General features: G+C 46.5%; 1 protein-coding gene across 1 annotated transcript; it reads right to left on the minus strand.

Annotated features, from left to right (window-relative positions):
* Positions 1-229: 229 nt before the first annotated feature.
* Positions 230-13,663, minus strand: LOC144591616 (zinc-binding protein A33-like). The gene is made up of 7 exons (XM_078395673.1): positions 13,253-13,663; positions 13,080-13,175; positions 12,152-12,385; positions 11,098-11,120; positions 10,887-11,005; positions 9,081-9,256; positions 230-586 (listed from the first exon to the last, which is right to left on the minus strand). The coding sequence occupies exons 1-7, from the start codon at positions 13,661-13,663 to the stop codon at positions 230-232; spliced, it is 1,416 nt and encodes a 471-aa protein (XP_078251799.1).
* Positions 13,664-19,415: the final 5,752 nt, after the last annotated feature.

Here is a 19,415-nt window from a genome sequence, read left to right on the forward strand (position 1 = left end):
ATCACGTTTAAAAAAGAGTCGGATCAACACTTCTAAACGCGGTTGCTGTTTATTTCACTCTTCCCACATTGACATTCCCCCTGGTTTTATTTCCGCGCTCACTGGGGTTTTACGAAGCGGAATTTGGGAATTAAATGGGAGCCGTTCAGCGCCGACCTGTTGTTCACCGGGTTTCTGCCCCACAGCCCCTGAGCCCCGTTCCTGACGCCGGTCCCGGGACCCGAGCATTTTACACACCCGGAGCGGTACCGGAGCAGATTCTCAGCCACCCGGTTTCTTGCCAAGGCCCCAAGAAAGGATAAAGTTTCTCCGTGAATTTATTCCCAGTGAAGGAGTGGAGATGGGACTTGGTGCACGCGTCGTAAAAGGAAACTGTCCCGGACTCGTAACTGAGATAAACTCCCACCCTCCCGGGGATGGGACGGGCGGGGAGACGGGATGGAGGGGAGGTGACTGCATTAAGCTCATTGCCATCCCGCTCGATGCTCCAGACTCCAGTCTCCGGGGTCAGTTCGACCTGTCTCTTCCTCTCCACGGACTCTGTGGCGACTCCCAGACTCCAGTACGTACTCCCCGCCACATCCACCTCCCAGTAATGTCTCCCCGATGTGAATCCCTCCGATCCCAGCGCACACAGAATGTTTGTGAACCTCTTCCGGGATTTCGGGAGACTCCTGCGGGACACGGTCTGTCCCACCCTCTTCCGATCCTCAGACACCTCGAGAAGATGATGCGCTGTTTCCACATCCAGGGTGACGGAGACTGGGGGGAGAAGCAGAGAGTCAGAGAGTCCCTGGGGGGTCGGGGGAGACTCGGGCAGCGCGGTCCCGAGACCGGGGGAGAGGCCGCTCGGCCTCGGGCACAGGCGGGCGGACAACTGAAAGTTTCCCGTGGGGGATTTTCCACAATTGCGCGAGATGGAAAAGAGAAATGCATTTCCGCTACTTATCTTCCGGGAAGTGGAAGTGAAATGATTTGGTTCTCGCGGACAGGGAGAGCGAAATGGGAGACGAGGATGGCAAAGTTGCGGCTGGGTACATGAGTGCGTCAGACTGAGTTAATGTAATGGCCGTATTAAATATCAGTGGGTGCATGTATCCTTGCGTTGGTGAGTGTGTTCATGGTTGGTTGTGTAAGTCATGGCGTGTCCCCACACGTAAGGTGTGTGTTGGTGAGAGTGTGTGCTGTATGTCTGTGGACTCGTCGAATGAATAAATTCATTGGTCGACACAAACTGCTGGAGTAACTCAGCGGGCCAGGCAGCATCTCTGGAGAGAAGGAATGGGTGACGTTTCGAGTCGAGACCCTTCTTCAGACTGATGCCAGGGGAGTGGGTGAGACAGAGATGGAATGTAGTCGGAGACAGAAAGACTGGTGGGAGAACTGGGGAGGAGGAGGGGATAGGGAGGGAAAGCAAGGACTATTTGATGTTAGAGAAGTCAATGTTGATACCGCTGGGGTGTAAACTACCCACGTGAAATATGAGGTGCTGTTCCTCCGATTTGGTGTTCCTTCACTCTGACAATGGAGGAGGCCCAGGACATAAAGGACAGATTGGGAATGGGAGGGGGAGTTGAAGTGCTGAGCCACCGGGAGAGGGGTGGCTGTGTGAACTGTGAGGAAGATGCTATGAGGTTGCAGGGTGACGTGGACAGGTTGTGTGAGTGGGCGGATGCATGGGAGATGCAGTTTAATGTGGATAAGAGTGAGGTTATCCACTTTGGTGGTAGGAATAGAAAGGCAGAGTATTATCTGAATGGTGTCAACTTAGAAACAGGGGACGTACAACGAGACCTGGGTGTCCGCGTGCATCAGTCACTGAAAGGAAGCATGCAGGTACAGCAGGCAGTGAAGAAAGCCAATGGAATGTTGGCCTTCATAACAAGAGGAGTTGAGTATAGGAGCAAAGAAGCCCTTCTGCAGTTGTACAGGGCCCTAGTGAGACCGCACCTGGAGTACTGTGTGCAGTTTTGGTCTCCAAATTTGAGGATGGATATTTTTGCTATTGAGGGCATGCAGACTGGAGCGACTCAGATTGTATACACTGGGATTTAGAAGGATGAGAGGAGATCTTTTCGAAACATAAGATTATTAAGGGGTTGGACACGTTAGAGGCAGGAAACATGTTCCCAATGTTGGGGGAGTCCAGAACAAGTTGCCACAGTTTAGGAATAAGGTGTAGGCCATCTAGAACTGAGATGACGAAAAACTTTTTCAGTCAGAGAGTTGTGAATTTGTGGAATTCTCTGCCTCAGAAGGCAGCGGAGGCCAATTCTCTGAATGCATTCAAGAGAAAGCTAGATAGAGCTCTTAAGGATAGCGGAGTCAGGGGGTATGGGGAGAAGGCAGGAACGGGGTACTGATTGAGAATGATCAGCCATGATAACATTGAATGGCGATGCTGGCCCGAAGGGCCGAATGGCCTCCTCCTGCACCTATTGTCTATTGAGATCAGGGAGGTTAATACGGACTGAGCGAAGGTGTTCAGCGAAATGATCGCTGAGCCTGCGCTTGGTCTCGCCGATGTAAGGAAGTTGACACCTGGAACAGCAGATACAGTAGATGAGGTTGGAGGAGGTGCAAGTGAACATCTGCCTCACCAGGAAAGACTGTTTGGGTCCTTGGATGAAGTTGAGGGGGGAGGTAAAGGGATAGGTGTTGCATCTCCTGCTGTTGCAGGGGAAAGTACCTGGGGAGAGGGTGGTTTGGGTAGGAAGGGACGAGTTGACCAGGGAGTTTCAGAGGGAATGGTCTCTGCAGAAAGGGGTGGAGATGGGAAGATGTGGACAGTAGTGGGATCCCGTTGGAGGTGGTGAAAATGTTGGAGAATTACAGTATATGCTGAAGTAAATTCACTGCATCTAAAGAGTATGTATTCTTTGTTACAAAGGGATCATAGATTGTGGAGGTTGTACCCACGAACTGCCATTTTGTCTCGCGAACGTGTTTATGGGGATCTTTTCTAGGCCGATGAGAATGTGTGAGTTTCTCATAGCTCAGGTCATGGGCCCAGATCTGTCAAATGCGTCAATGTGCAGTTTGAATGAAACTGCGAAGTCCACAAGTCCAACGTGAGTGAACCTAAATCTGCAGTCACTGACATGTTAGACAGGGTTAGTGGCGCAGATCTCCATCTCAGAAGGACCACCATATACCTTGATGTCTATCCTGGACATCACCCTGATACCTACTTTTAAGATGTCCGGGATGATCGGATACTGTAATTTTAGATTAGTGATGAATTTGACCAAGAGGGAACGGAGAAAGTATCTTTACTTGTGGAGACACCAAATGACAAAGAAAAAATGAATATAAATATATATATATTTAAAACAATATGGTCTTCAACATATTCCTTAAGGAATTCAGCAATGAGAAAGTGGAACCTGCCACCACAGATGTGGTTGAAGCAGAGTGTATGTGTTTTGGGGGTGGGAGGGCTGTTGGAGAAACACATGTCGGTCTATCGAGTTCAGGACATTGTTGGTCAGTGCGGTGAATGGGTGGAAGGGGGTTTATCTGGTGCCGCAAAATAGACAGGAGAAGCTGGACTGAATGGTCTGTCTGTGACGTAGAATGGGATGTACTACGCTTGGCCAGGCCGACCCTGCAATGCTGCCAAGTCAATGAGCCTTCTTGGTCAGGTCAGGAACCCTGCACTGACAACAACAATGTCGATGTCGACGTGGAGAGCGGACAACAGTGTAAGCGGCAAAGGCAGCTCACGGAATTGGGAAAGGTCGCAAGTGAGTCATTGCTCCACCAGGAAGGGCCATTTGCAACTTGGCGGATGGTAAGAAGAAGATAAACACAGAAGTAAGTACATCATGGTTTAGTATGTTTTTATTTACAGAGTAATATATCAACATATCTGTTGGCCTGCTGCAAGTATTACATTTATTCCGTCTCCAGACACATGACAATAAAACTCTTGAAACTTCGCGACAATGAAGAAATAATTGCTGGATTAATCAGTTTGGACAGTTACCGGGACGTGGCGGGTGAGGGGGGGGGGGTGAGGGGGGGGGCGGGGTGAGGGGGCGGGGCAGGGGGCTTAGGTAGAGAAATCGAGCAGATTTGGATGCCGGGTGACTTCACCGACCCCAGAGCAGCGCCGGTGACAAGAACGCAATCTAGGAGGACGAGGAAAAGACGAAGAACAAGGAGGCGGACAAGCTGAAGAAGGGTCCCAATCTGAAACCTCGTCTGTCCAGTTCCCTCCACAGACGCTGTCTGACTCACTGAGTTACTCCAGCACTTTGTCTTTTGTTGAAGATTCCAGTATCTGCCGTCTCTTGTGACTACCGAGACACCGAGCTCCGATTTCCTCTTTAAATCGGAATAAATGCTTTTGATATTAGCGTTATTTATCCTTTCAGATCGAAAGCCGCGCTGAACTACTGCCCTATCTCATTGGTGACGCTCGGACGATCCTTGATCGGACTTGATCCAGTCTGAAGAAGGGTCTCGACCCGAAACGTCACCCATTCCTTCTCTCCCGAGATGCTGCCTGACCCACTGAGTTACTCCAGCATTTTGTGTCTACTTTCGATTTAAACCAGCATCTGCAGTTTTTATTTCCTACACTTGATCGGACTTTGCTGGCTTTAACTTGGGCTAAACGTTTTTCCCTTATCATGTTCATCTGCAACTGAACCAGCCTCTCACCAACTGGAAAGCGGCCCTGAACGACCATTTGCCTCTTTGGAGACCCTCGGACTATCTTTAATTGGACTTTACTGGACTTTACCTTGCACTAAACGTTATTCTCTTTATCGTTTACGTGTGCACTTTGAACGGCTCGATTGTAATCATGTGCAGTCTTTACCTAAGAACACTGAAGAAGTCTGGTCTACCCCAACAGCTGCTGACGACATTCTACCGCTGCACAATAGAGAGCATCCTAACACATGGCATCCCTGTGTGGTACCTCAGGTGCCCGGAGGCAGAAAGGAAAGCACTTCAGCGGGTAGTCCATAGAGCTCAGAGGACCATCGGAACACAGCTACCAGCCTTGGAGGGCATTTATAACACACGATGCCTCAGAAAAGCCACCAGCATCCACAAAGACTCTTCACATCCCTGCAACAGACTGTTCGAACTCCTCCCATCGGGCAGACGATACAAGGCCTTCTACGCCCGCACCTCCAGCCTCAGGAACAGCTTCATTCCCAGGGCCATAGCTGCTATGAACCGGTCCTGCTGAGCCCGATGGTCACATCGCAGTGATCCGGCACAGATCTACTTGCAGTTTATTCTGTTTTAAAACTGTTACAATCTCGTTGGGTTGTTGTTGTTTAAATTAATTAAATTATTGCATCGTATGGGAGGCGCATTCCCAATCTGGTTGTACCCCTGTACAATGACAATAAAGATACATTGTATTGTATTGTATTGTATTGTATTGTATTGTATTGTATTGTATTGTATTGTATTGTTGACTGGATAGCACGCAACGAAAACGTCGGTTCACGCAACAATAAACTGAACTAAATTGAAACGACACTTAACAGAATATTGACATTAATAACACCAGCTATCGTTTTTAAGGAAATAAATTGAACCCATGAGCTAAATTACACGCCGGGCACATCTGTAGAACCTGCATTTATTGCACATCCCACATGCCCTCTCAACGGTTCCCTCGGGCATTTCCAAGGACATTTCAGGATCAAACATATTAAACGAGATGCAGGACACAGTCACTGCACTGAGTAGCTCCTTCAGTGACAGACTGCCACATGCCAAGTGCGTGAAGGAGCAATATCGGAGATCCTTCCTTCCCGCTGCTGTGAGACTGCACAACCAGCACTGCTCCCAACAGCCGAGTCAACAGTAACAGTTAAGGAATACACAGTAAACTGATAACAATTTATCCTTGTCTTTATTTTTATTTATAATGAATGTCTCCTGTTATCCACTTTGCTGCAGTAACACTGTAAATTTCCACGGTGTGGGACAAAAAAAGGAAATTATTATTATTATTATTATTATTATTATTATTATTATTATTATTATTATTATTATTATTATTATTATTATTATTATTATTATTATTATTATTATTATTATTATTATTATTATTATTATTATTATTATTATTATTATTATTATTATTATTATTATTATTATTATTATTATTATTATTATTATTATTATTATTATTATTATTATTATTATCACAGGCGGCTGTCTAGGAGTTTTATGGTCATCGATTCCCGGAACAGACTTGTTTAACATCTTAAAGAACGGAGGTGATTTAACTATATTCCAGGTGCTGGTGAAGGATTCTTAGAACAGCTTGTACTGGAGCCTACCAGGGAGAAGGCAATTCTGGATTTAGTGTTGTGTAATGATCCTGATCTGATAAGGGGACTAGAGGTAAAAGAGCCATTAGGAGGCAGTGATCACAACATGATAAGTTTTACTCTGCAAATGGAAAGGCAGAAGGGAAAATCGGAAGTGTCGGTATTACAGTATAGCAAAGGGGATTACAGAGGCATGAGGCGGGAGCTGGCCAAAATTGATTGGAAGGAGGCCCTAGCAGGGAAGACGGTAGAACAGCAATGGCAGGTATTCCTGGGAATAATGCAGAGGTTGCAGGATCAATTTATTCCAAAGAGGTGGAAAGACTCTGAGGGGAGTAAGAGACACCTGTGGCTGACGAGGGAAGTCAGGGACAGCATAAAAATTAAGGAGAGGAAGTATAACATAGCAAAGAAGAGTGGGAAGACAGAGGATTGGGACTCTTTTAAAGAGCAACAAAAGTTAACTAAAAAGGCAATACGAGGAGAAAAGATGAGGTACGAGGGTAAACTAGCCAATAATATAAAGGAGGATAGCAAAAGTTTTTTTAGGTACGTGAAGAGGAAAAAAATAGTCAAGGCAAATGTGGGTCCCTTGAAGACAGAAGCAGGGGAATTTATTATGGGGAACAAAGAAATGGCAGACGAGTTAAACCGTTACTTTGGATCTGTCTTCACTGAGGAAGATACACACAATCTCCCAAATGTTCTAGGGGCTGGAGAACCTAGGGTGATGGAGGAACTGAAGGAAATCCACATTAGGCAGGAAATGGTTTTGGGTAGACTGATGGGACTGAAGGCTGATAAATCCCCAGGGCCTGATGGTCTGCATCCCAGAGTACTTAAGGAGGTGGCTCTAGAAATAGTGGAAGCATTGGAGATCATTTTTCAATGTTCTATAGATTCAGGATCAGTTCCTGTGGATTGGAGAATAGCAAATGTTATCCCACTTTTTAAGAAAGGAGGGAGAGAGAAAACGGGTAATTATAGACCAGTTAGTCTGACATCAGTGGTGGGGAAAATGCTGGAGTCAATTATAAAAGACGAAATTGCTGAGCATTTGGATAGCAGTAACGGGATCGTTCCGAGTCAGCATGGATTTACGAAGGGGAAATCATGCTTGACAAATCTACTGGAATTTTTTGAGGATGTAACTAGGAAAATTGACAAGGGAGAGTCAGTGGATGTGGTGTACCTCGACTTTCAGAAAGCCTTCGACAAGGTCCCACATAGGAGATTAGTGGGCAAAATTAGGGCACATGGTATTGGGGGTAGGGTACTGACATGGATAGAAAATTGGTTAACAGACAGAAAGCAAAGAGTGGGGATAAATGGGTCCCTTTCGGAATGGCAGGCAGTGACCAGTGGGGTACCGCAAGGTTCGGTGCTGGGACCCCAGCTATTTACGATATACATTAATGACTTAGACGAAGGGATTAAAAGTACCATTAGCAAATTTGCAGATGATACTAAGTTGGGGGGTAGTATGAATTGTGAGGAAGATGCAATAAGGCTGCAGGGTGACCTGGACAGGTTGTGTGAGTGGGCGGATACATGGCAGATGCAGTTTAATGTAGATAAGTGTGAGGTTATTCACTTTGGAAGTAAGAATAGAAAGGCAGATTATTATCTGAATGGTGTCAAGTTAGGAGGAGGGGGAGTTCAACGAGATCTGGGTGTCCTAGTGCATCAGTCAATGAAAGGAAGCATGCAGGTTCAGCAGGCAGTGAAGAAAGCCAATGGAATGTTGGCCTTCGTAACAAGAGGAGTTGAGTATAGGAGCAAAGAGGTCCTTCTACAGTTGTACCGGGCCCTGGTGAGACCGCACCTGGAGTACTGTGTGCAGTTTTGGTCTCCAAATATGAGGAAGGATATTCTTGCTATGGAGGGCGTGCAGCGTAGGTTCACTAGATTAATTCCCGGAATGGCGGGACTGTCGTATGTTGAAAGGCTGGAGCGATTGGGCTTGTATACACTGGAATTTAGAAGGATGAGGGGGGATCTTATTGAAACATATAAGATAATTAGGGGATTGGACACATTAGAGGCAGATAACATGTTCCCAATGTTGGGGGAGTCCAGAACAAGGGGCCACAGTTTGAGAATAAGGGGTAGGCCATTTAGAACGGAGATGAGGAAGAACTTTTTCAGTCAGAGGGTGGTGAAGGTGTGGAATTCTCTGCCTCAGAAGGCAGTGGAGGCCAGTTCGTTGGATGCTTTCAAGAGAGAGCTGGATAGAGCTCTTAAGGATAGCGGAGTGAGAGGGTATGGGGAGAAGGCAGGAACGGGGTACTGATTGATAGTGATCAGCCATGATCGCATTGAATGGCGGTGCTGGCTCGAAGGGCTGAATGGCCTACTCCTGCACCTATTGTCTATTGTCTATTGTCTATTGATAGAATTTGTTAATTACTGACACGGAGCGGAAACGGAGCAGATTCTCAGCCACTGGTCTTCATCCCAGATCCCGAAGAAAGGATAAAGTTTCTCCGTGAATTTATTCCCAGTGAAGGTGTGGAGATGGGACATGGTGTCCGCGTCGTAAAATGAAACTGTCTCGGACTCGTAACTGAGATAAACTCCCACCCTCCCGGGGATGGGACGGGCGGGGAGAGGGGATGGAGGGGAGGTGAGTGCATCAAACTCGTCACCCATCCGCCTGATGCTCCAGATTCCATTCTCCGGGGTCAGTGCGGCCGGTCCCTTCCTCCCCACAAACTCAGAGGCGACTCCCAGACTCCAGATCTGGGACTCCAGACTCCCCGCCAACTCCACCTCCCAGTAATGTCTCCCCGATGTGAATCCCTCCGATCCCAGCACACACGGCCAGTCTGTAAACCTCTTCCCGGTGTCAGGGAGACTCCTCCACATCCCGGTCCATCTCACACTCTTCCGATCCTCAGACACCTCGAGCAGCGGACTCGCTGTTTCCACATCCAGGGTGACGGAGTCTGGGGGGAGAAGCAGAGAATCAGAGAGTCCCCGGGGGTCGGGGGGAGACTCGGGCAGCGCGGCCCCGGGACCGGGGGAGAAGCCGCTAGGCCTCGGGCACAGCCGGGCGGAAAACTGAAAATTTGCCCCGAGCTTTCTTTCCCCTCCCCCTGCCACCTAATATGGACAACAGAAAGCTATGCTCTGTAGTCTTGGCTACACTGGAATTTAGAAGGATGAGAGGGGGTCTCATTGAAACATATAAGATTATTAAGGGATTTGACACGCTAGAGGCAGGAAACATGTTCCCAATGTTGGGGGAGTCCAGAACCAGGGGCCACAGTTTAAGAATAAGGAGTAGGCCATTTAGAACGGAGATGAGGAAAACCTTTTTCACTCAGAGAGTTGTAAATCTGTGGAATTTTCTGCTTCAGAAGGCAGTGGAAGCCAATTTTCTCGATGCTTGGTTCAAGAGAGAGTTAGATTGAGCTGTTAATGATAGTGGAGTCAGGGGGTGTGGGGAGAGAGCAGGAACGGGGTACTGGTTGTGAATGATCGGCCATGATCACATTGAATGGCGGTGCTGGCCTGAAGGGCCGAATGGCCTACTCCTGCACCTATTGTCTATTGTCTATACAATTCCACTCTGCGAAAAAGGGTTCTGACTGTCAACCCTGTCTATGCCTCTCATAATTAAAAATAATTCTATCAGTTTCCTCTCAGCCTTTGACACTCCATATGAAACAAGCAAATGTATCCGACCTCTCCTAATAGCTAATTCCCTCTAATCCAGGCAGCATTCTAGTAAACCTCTTCTGCACATTTCCCAAGGCATCCACATTCTTCCTGCAAAGGGATGACCAGAACTGCACAAAATTCTCCAAGTCCTGGAAAGCTGAAACATAATTTCCTGACTCTTCGTGTATGTTACTACAGAGTCTGTGGGTTACTCAGGTAAATATATTCAGTGTGCCTAAAGATGATCAAATCCAGTTTACAGTGGGAACGTAAATGGAGGAGGTTGTGCCCACGAACGGGAGTTTTTTTCTTGTGAATGTGTTTAAGGGTATATATGTCAAGCCGATGAAACTGTGCGTGCTTTTCTGAGACTAGATCTTGGGCCAAGATCTATCCGGTCTCGTTCTTACAATGCATCAGTGTGGGGTTTGAGAAAGTCTGTGCGGCTCAAGGGTCCAACAGGGGGCAGACCCGAGTCAACCAGAGTCATCGACAGTCACTCACAGGTTAGGCAGGGCCCATGGCACAGATCTCCACAGGACACCCTCGTATCCTCATGACTATACTGCTCATTCGTTGTACATTATAATTTAATTCCGTTACTTCCAATTTCCTGACTACCGTGGTAGAATTCAAACTCATGGGTCAGCGTGTTTTTGCGGAGTGGGTGGGTCGGGATGCATTGGTTCATCCAACAGCCTGGGTATTTGTTGTATCGTGCTCCTGTGTTGCATGTGTTCCAGGATCTAACATCTCCAGCTGACCATGTGTGCGTGAGGTTTCTCAGCCCGTGGGTTGGCGCAGGAATGAAACTCCAATTACCATTCAGTGCACTATCTTGAACAATCTTTGCATCACATAAAAACATCAATATGTCCCACAAACCAACTGAAATAAGTCCATATGTTTTACCTTGTTTAATGCAGTCCAACGTTTCTACCAACGTTGTCTTCAACAAAAAGAGGTGGTTGAACTTTGCAGCCGTTATGGCACCATCTTTCACTGACAATGAATGGATCTCATCACTAATCCTGCAAATATTAAATAGCTGATTCCAAATTGTGCATTGATTTTTATGAGGAAATATGTTACATGTAGAGTTTCAGTGAAGAACATGCCCTACCTTCGCTTGCGAACAGCTTCCTCCTGAAATAAATAAAACACAAGACTGAATTGACCGAGACGGAACTACTGAGAGCATGAATTTCACCCAGATTAATAGCTGTTAAAAATTACCATTTCTCCACTCTCACTCCCACTGACACACAGAGAAGAATAATGATATTGCAGACATAGAACCGATGAAGGAAGTATATAAATTATTCTAAAAATTACACGATGCTGACAGGATAGTCTGGACAGGTTGTGCGTTTCAGCCGAATAAGGATTAGGCCATTTAGAGCGGAGATGAAGAGAAACTTTTTCAGCCAGAGAGTTGTGAATCTGTGGAATTCTCTGCCTCAGAAGGCAGTGGAGGCCAATTCTCTGGATGCTTTCAAGAGAGAGCTAGATAGAGGATAGATACTCTTTCTATTGAGGGCGTGCAGCGTAGGTTTACTAGGTTAATTCCCGGAATGGCGGGACTCTCGTATGTTGAAAGTCTGGAGCGACTAGGCTTGTACACACTGGAATTTAGAAGGATTAGAGGGGATCTTATCGAAACATATAAGATTATTAAGAGGTTGGACACGTTAGAGGCAGGAAACATGTTCCCAATGTTGGGGGAGTCCAGAACCAGAGGCCACAGTTTAAGAATAAGGGGTAGGCCATTTATAACGGAGATGTGGAAAACCTTTTCAGTCAGAGAGTTGTGAATCTGTGGAATTCTCTGCGTCGGAAGGCAGTGGAGGACATTTCTCTGAATGCATCCAAGAGAGAGCTAGATAGAGCTCTGAAGGATAGCGGAGTCAGGGGTTATGGGGAGAAGGCAGGAACGGGGTACTGATTGAGAATGATCAGCCATGATCACATTGAATGGAGTTGTTGGCTCGAAGGGCTGAATGGTCTACTCCTGCACTTGTTATCTCTTGTCTATTGAATATGATGTTAGTGATGTGTAGGAAGGAACTGCAGATGCATAGACAATAGACAACATAGTTGAATTTGTTTCAAATATATCAGACGCCATTTTGTGATGTTGCACATTTATAGAAGCAAATTTAAATAGACTTCCTTACCTTTAGAAATATCACGCTGTCTTTTTGTTCCATCAGTTCCTGTAAACGCAGGAGTTTCTCCTGAATAGAATTTAAATTCTCTTGAATCTCCCGAAGATTTTTCTCCATTAGATTTAGAATCCGCTGCTCATCTTCGCGGATATCTTTGAGGAAGTACTTTTCTTTCTCAGTGATAATCTGGTGCAGTTCAACAAACTGGGATATGACATGGGACTGAAGGCTGTGTGACTCTTCCTGTCAAATGAATGCTGAAGATTAACATAATATATTTCTGTATTGTGTTTGCTTACAGAATAAGTGCCCATCAGCGTCCGGTTGTCAGAATTATCTAATCAATCAAATTCTCTCACATTTTCCTGAAACAAAGAAGTGTAATTCTCCTTCCCATTCCCACACTGACCTTTCTGTCCCAGGTCTCCTCCATTGTCAGAGGGAGGCTAATTGCAAAATTGGAGGAACAGCATCTCATATTTCGCTTGGGCAGCTTTCAGCACAGTAATATTGACTTTTCTCACTTCAGGTAGCCCCGGCATTCCCTCTCTCTATCCCTCCCCCACCCAAGTCGCACTAACTTCTCACTTTCACCCCATCCCAATGGCATGTTTCCTTTATCGTCGTTACTTGTTTCCATATCTTTTATTCATTGTTCTTTATTTCTCTGCGTCATCGTCTACTCCCTGTCCCTCGTTTCCCTTATCTCTAACCAGTCTGGAGAAGGGTCTCGTCCCGAAACGTCACCCATTCATTCTCTCCAGAGATGCTGCCAGTCCCGCTGAGTTACTCCAGCTTTTTGTCATGATCTTCGGTTCAAACCAGCATCTGCAGTTCCTCCCAACGCACCTAATTTCAGCAGTCAATTGATCCAACATGTCCACTACACATTAAAATGAGCAACGTTACATAAAAATTCCAGACAGGAAGGCCTCACCCGAACTTTGGAAATCTTTCGTAGTTGTTGCTGTTCTATTTCTTCGATATCAGATTTATTTTTCGTGACAGATTCTATGGCCGATTTTACCCGAGCCTGGGATCAAAGAATATAGACGTTAGACAACAAAGAATGAACAAGGTAAATAAATATACAAATCTGTTTGCATTAACCTTGTAGATGTCGACAACTTCTTTAATCGGCTGGAAGCTGTGGTTTCTGTGTTCCAGCGGATCTCGACAAACCAGACAGATCAGTTTCTTGTCATTTTCACAAAACAGCTTCATTTCTTCCTGATGTTCCTCGCAGAAAAGCTTACTTCCCTTCTCTTCTGTATTCAGGCTCAGTGCTCGAGCTTTCTCAGCCAGTCTCGCCAAGGCCCGATTGACTTTGAGGGTGCGGTCTGCAATCTCCTCTCTACATTCCGGGCAGGGGTTTCTCCCCTCCCTGCCCCAACTCTGTGTGATACAGGAGCGGCAGTAGTTGTGCCCGCACTCCAGTGTAACCGGGTCGGTGAAGAAATCCAGGCAGATGGGACAAACTGCCTCCTCGGTTAAACTCTCGACCTTGTCTTTCGAAGCCATTTTAATTCCCGGCACAAAGGTTCGAAGTCTATTTGCTTTTGGGAGCGGCTGAATTCCTGCAGTATCGCGTTATCCACTCTGCACCCTGCCACGTCGTATAATGAATGGTAATTGACTGCAATAGACAATAGATAATAGACGCAGGAGGAGGCCATTCAGCCCTTCGAGCCAGCACCACCATTCACTGTGTAACAAAATAACTGCGAATGCTGGTACAAATCGAAGGTATTTATTCCCAAAATGCTGGAGTAACTCAGCAGGTCAGGCAGCATCTCAGGAAAGAAGGAATGGGCGACGTTTCGGGTCGAGACCCTTCTTCAGACTGATGTCAGGGGGCGGGACAAAGGAAGGATATAGGTGGAGACAGGAAGAAAATGGGAGATCTGGGAAGAGGATGGGAAGCGAGGGACAGAGTCGATGTTCATACCGCTGGGCTGCAAGCTGCCCAGGCAAAATATGAGATGCTGTTCCTCCAATTCCCGGTGGGCCTCACTATGGCACTGGAGGAGGCCCATGACAGAAAGGTCAGACTCGGAATGGGAGGGGAAGTTGAAGTGCTCAGCCACCGGGAGATCAGATTGTCTAATGCGGACTGAGCGCAGGTTTTGAGCGAAGCAATCGCCGAGCCTGCGTTTGGTTTCGCCGATGTAAATAAGTTGACATCTGGAACAGCGGATGCAATAGATGAGGTTGGAGGAGGTGCAGGTGAACCTCTGTCTCACCTGGAAAGATTGTTTGGGTCCTTTGCATGGAGTTGAGGGGGAAGGAAAAGGGACAGGTGTTGCATCTCCTGCGGTTGAGGGGAAAGTGCCCGGGGATGGGGTGGTTTGGGTAGGAAGGGACGAGTGGACAAGGGACAAGGAGAGAACGGTCTCTGCGGAACGCAGAAAGGGGAGGGGATGGGAAGATATGGCCAGTGGTGGGGTCCCGTTGTAGGTGACGGAAATGTTGGATGACGATTTGTTGGATCCGCTGGCTGGTGGGGTGGAAGATGAGAACGAGGGGGATTTTTTCCTTGTTACGGTTTGGGGGAGGGGGAGCAAGAATGGAGCTGCGGGATGTAGAAGAGACCCTAGTGAGAGCCTCATCTATAATGGAAGAGGGGAAGCCCCGTTTCCTGAAGAATTAGGACATCTCTGATGCCCGAGTGTGAAACACCTCATCCCGGGCGCAGATGTGGCGTAGACGGAGGAATTGGGAGTAGTGGATAGACTTTTTGCAGGAGACCGGGTGGGAAGAAGTGTAGTCCAGATAGCTGTGCCAGTCAGTGGGTTTATAGTAGATGTCAGGCACCAGTCTGTCTCCTGTGATGGAGATGGTGAGGACCAGAAATGGGAGGGAGATAACAGAGATAGTCCACGTGTATTTCAGGGCAGGATGGAAATTGGAAGTGAAGTGTATGAAGTCAAACAACATTCAATGTGATCATGGCTGATCATTCCCAAACACTACCCCGTTCCTGCCTTTTCCCCATAACCCCCCCCCCCCCCACTCCGCTATCATTAAGAGCTCTATCTAGCTCTCTCTTGAAAGCATCCAGAGAATTGGCCTCCACTACCTTCTGAGGCAGAGAGTTCCACAGATTTACAACTCTCTGAGTGAAAAGGTTTTTCCTCATCTCCGTTGTCAATGGCCTACCCCTTATTCTTAAACTATGGCGCCTGGTTCTGGACTCCCCCAACATTGGGAACATGTTTCGTGCCTCCAACGTGTCCAATCCCTTAATAATCTTATATATTTCAATAAAATCCCCTCTCATCCTTCTAAATTCCAGTGTATACAAGTCAATTCGCTCCTCTCTTTCAACATACGACAGTCCCAGAATTCCGGGAATTAACCTAGTGAACCTAAGCTGCACGCCCTCAATAGCATGAATATCCCTCCTCAAATTTGGAGACCAAAACTGCACACAGCACTCCAGGTGCGTTTTCACTAGGGCAATGAACAACTGCAGAAGGACCTCTTTGCTCCTATACTCAACTCCCCTTGTTATGATGGCCAACATGCCATTGGCTTTCTTCATTGCCTGCTGTACCTGCATGCTTCCTTTCAGTGACTGATGCACTCGGACACCCAGATCTCATTGTACGTCCCCTTTTCCTAACTTGACACCATTCAGATAATAATCTGCCTTTCTATTACTATCACCAAAGTGGATAAGCTCACATTTCTCCACATTAAACTGCAAGGGTTCATTGTGTAGATGTCCGAGCAAACCTCCAACTAATCTCACAGGAGGGAGCGGCCGTTAGTTCTTGAAAGTGAATATACCAGAGATATGGACCTGGGACAGTGTAAAGCAGAGCAATGGGGAGCAAGGCCAAAATGGTGCCATACGTGGATGGGAAACGATGGTGAAATATAAATTTAGACCAACTGTTAAATGGTAACGTGCGAACACCGGTGAAATGTGGCGTTCCACTGTCTCTCGGTGTAATCTACACGTGTAGGAAGGAACTGCAGATACTGGTTTAAACCGAAGATAGACACTAAAAGCTGGAGTAACTCAACGGGTCTGACAGCACCTCTGGAGAAAAGGAATGGGCGACGTTTCGGGTCGAGACCCTTCTTCAGAGTGAGCGTTAGGGGAAAGAGGTACGATAGATATAGACGTGGATGCAGAGAGATGTAGAACACATGAATGAAAAATATGCAAAAAAAAGTTAGGGTGTTAACGGAAACAGGCCATTGTTAGCTGGGTATTTATTCACAAAATGCTGGAGTAACTCAGCAGGTCAGGCAGCATCACCGGGGGTGACTGTGACATTCCCGTTGACTGCCCTTTAGTTTTCCATCGCATGCGGGCACTATTGTGGTACAGCTAAAATGACCTGCTGTCGCACAGATACAACTGGTGCTCGCTGTGTGGAGTTTGGACGTTCTCGCTCTAGCCTCGCCGACCTCTCCTCGATAGTCCGGTTCAGTCGCACTAAAAAATAGAGTTGCTTCTGTTCTTTGGTAACGATTGAAGGGATTTAGCGGAACACGGGGCGAGCTAAACTGGGAATTAGTTTAAACGGGTGCTTGAGAGCTTGACGAGAAGCCACACAGATTCACAGAATTATACAACGTGCTGGAGTAACTCGGCGGGTCAGGCACCATCTCTGGAAAACGTATCGGTGATGTTTCGGGTTGGGACCCTTCTTCGGACTGGAGATGGACCCGCACCCGAACGTCATCTACCCATGTATTATCCCAAGAAAGATCCCGTCCCGAAACCTCGCCTATCCATGTTCTTCAGGGTTGCTACCTGGCCGCCGAGTTGCTCCAGCATTTTGCGGTTCCTTTTTCCTACTTCATGAAGATAAACTCCGAGAACTCTCCGAATCCCACGGACAATGAACGTTTCCATGCGTTCTCGAGGAACAGCACTTCGTCTCGTGAGTATAGGAGCAAAGAGGCTCTTCTGCAGTTGTATAGGGCCCTAGTGAGACCGCACCTGGAGTAATGTGTGCAGTTTTGGTCTCCAAATTTGAGGAAGGATATTATTGTTCTTGAGAGCGTGCAGCGTAGGTTTACTAGGTTAATTCCCGGAATGGCGTGACTGTCGTATGTTGAAAGACTGGAGCGACTAGGCTTGTATACACTGGAATTTAGAAGGATGAGAGGGGATCTTATCGAAACATAAGATTATTAAGGGGTTGAACACGTTAGAGGCAGGAAACATGTTCCTAATGTTGGGGGAGTCCAGAACCAGGGGCCACAGTTTAAGAATAAGGGGTAGGCCATTTAGAACGGCGATGAGGAAAAACGTTTTCAGTCACAAGTTGTAAATCTGTGGAATTCTCTGCCTCAGAAGGCAGTGGAGGCCAATTCTCTGAATGCATTCAAGAGAGAGCGAGATAGAGCTCTTACGGATAGCGGAGTCAGGGGATATGGGGAGAAGGCAGGAACGGGGTACTGATTGAGAATGATCAGCCATTATCACATTGAATGGCGGTGCTGGCTCGAAGGGCCGAATGGCCTGCTCCTGCACCTATTGTCTATTGTCCATTGTCTATTGAGTAGGCGCGTTAGAAACCTGAGCCTCAGCGGCGGAGAGAAGGGGGGTCGCGATAGACCCGCGATCAGCGGCCGATGAGCGTGAGAGGGGGAGGGGAAGACGATGGTGGACCCAGCGTGGGGGGAGCGGCGTGAGGCACGGTGGGAGACCCGGTGTTGGGAAGGGGAGGGGGCGACCGCTGGACTCTAGTTTTAGAATCCTCAGTCCAGGGGAATAGTCTACTTTGTTTAGACAATAGACAATAGGTCGCAGGAGTAGGCCGTTCGGCCCTTCGAGCCAGCACCACCATTAATGTGATCATGGCTGATCATTCTCAATCAGTATCCCGTTCCCGCCTTCTCCCCATACCCCCCCCCCCCCCTTGACTCCGCTATCCTTAAGAGCTCTATCTAACTCTCTCTCTTGAATGCATTCAGAGAATAGACAATAGACAATAGATGCAGGAGTAGGCTATTCGGCCGTTCGAGCCAGCACCACCATTCAATGTGATCATGGCTGATCATCCTCAATCAGTACCCCGTTCCTAACTTCTCCCCATACCCCCTGACTCCGCTATCCTTTAGAGCCCTATCTAGCCCTCTCTTGAAAGCATTCAGAGAATTGGCCCCCACTGCCATCTGAGGCAGAGAATTCCACAGATTCACAACTCTCTGACTGAAAAAGTTTTTCCTCATCTCCGCTCGAAATGACCTGCCCCTTATTTCAGATACGAAAAAAATACAACTTGCAAATAAAAAATTTCAATACAATACTTTACATACTTACAGAACAGAAAAACGAATATTACGAACTAAACAAAGGTATTATGAATTAGGAGAAAGAGCGCACAAGGTATTGGCATGGCAACTGAAAGAAGAACAAATATTAAGAACAATAAATTCAATTAGAACAGATCAAAACATTATTACTTATAAACCTAGAGAAATCAATGAGGTATTTAAGCAATTCTACACTAATCTGTATCATTCTGAATCTGAAAAGGATGAAATTAAGATAAATATTTTTTTATCCAAGATACAATTACCAACAATCTCTAATGAGGAGCAGATGGGACTAAATGCCTCCTTTACTTTGAGAGAAGTGGAGGAAGTATTACATTCTTTACCAAGTAATAAATCACCAGGCGAAGATGGTTTCCCGCCTGAGTTCTATAAAAAAATTAAAGATTTGTTGTTACCAGTATTTATGGAAGTGATACATCAAGCGGAAAAAACTTTTACATTACCAGAATCCTTCTCAATGGCAATTATAACCGTAATTCCAAAAAAAGGGAAAGACCCTTTAAAAGCTTCTTCTTATAGACCAATATCATTGTTGAATAAGAAAATAACTGCAGATGCTGGTACAAATTGATTTATTCACAAAATGCTGGAGTAACTCAGCAGGCCAGGCAGCATCTCGGGAGAGAAGGAATGGGAGACGTTTCGGGTCGAGACCCTTCTTCATTATAAAATAGTCGCTAAGCTTTTGGCAAGGAGATTGGCAGAATTTTTACCTAAGCTGGTTAAAGAGGACCAAACTGGATTTGTCAAAAAAAAGGAGATTATCTGATAATGTAGCAAGATTTATAAATATTTTACATTTAGCACAGAAAAGGAAGGAATTGAGTGCAGCAGTTGCTTTAGATGCTGAAAAGGCGTTTGACAGGTTAGAATGGGATTTTTTATTTAAAGTATTAGAGAAGTATGGATTGGGACATGGTTTCATTAACTGGGTAAAAGCTCTTTATAAACAACCTAAAGCCAAAGT

The sequence above is a fragment of the Rhinoraja longicauda genome, unplaced genomic scaffold (genome assembly GCF_053455715.1).
Source record: "Rhinoraja longicauda isolate Sanriku21f unplaced genomic scaffold, sRhiLon1.1 Scf001244, whole genome shotgun sequence".
NCBI lineage: Eukaryota > Metazoa > Chordata > Chondrichthyes > Rajiformes > Arhynchobatidae > Rhinoraja > Rhinoraja longicauda.

Bases quoted from the DNA above. Each gene is read 5' to 3' on its own strand.
- LOC144591616 (XM_078395673.1), bottom strand. From the start codon at position 13,663: ATGGCTTCGAAAGACAAGGTCGAGAGTTTAACCGAGGAGGCAGTTTGT. The intron at 11,006-11,097 runs GTAGGGCATGTT...TAATATTTGCAG, and splicing joins GAAGCTGTTCGCAAGCGAAG to GATTAGTGATGAGATCCATT. The intron at 9,257-10,886 runs GTAAAACATATG...TTCTCCCCCCAG, and splicing joins GTTGGACTGCATTAAACAAG to ACTCCGTCACCCTGGATGTG.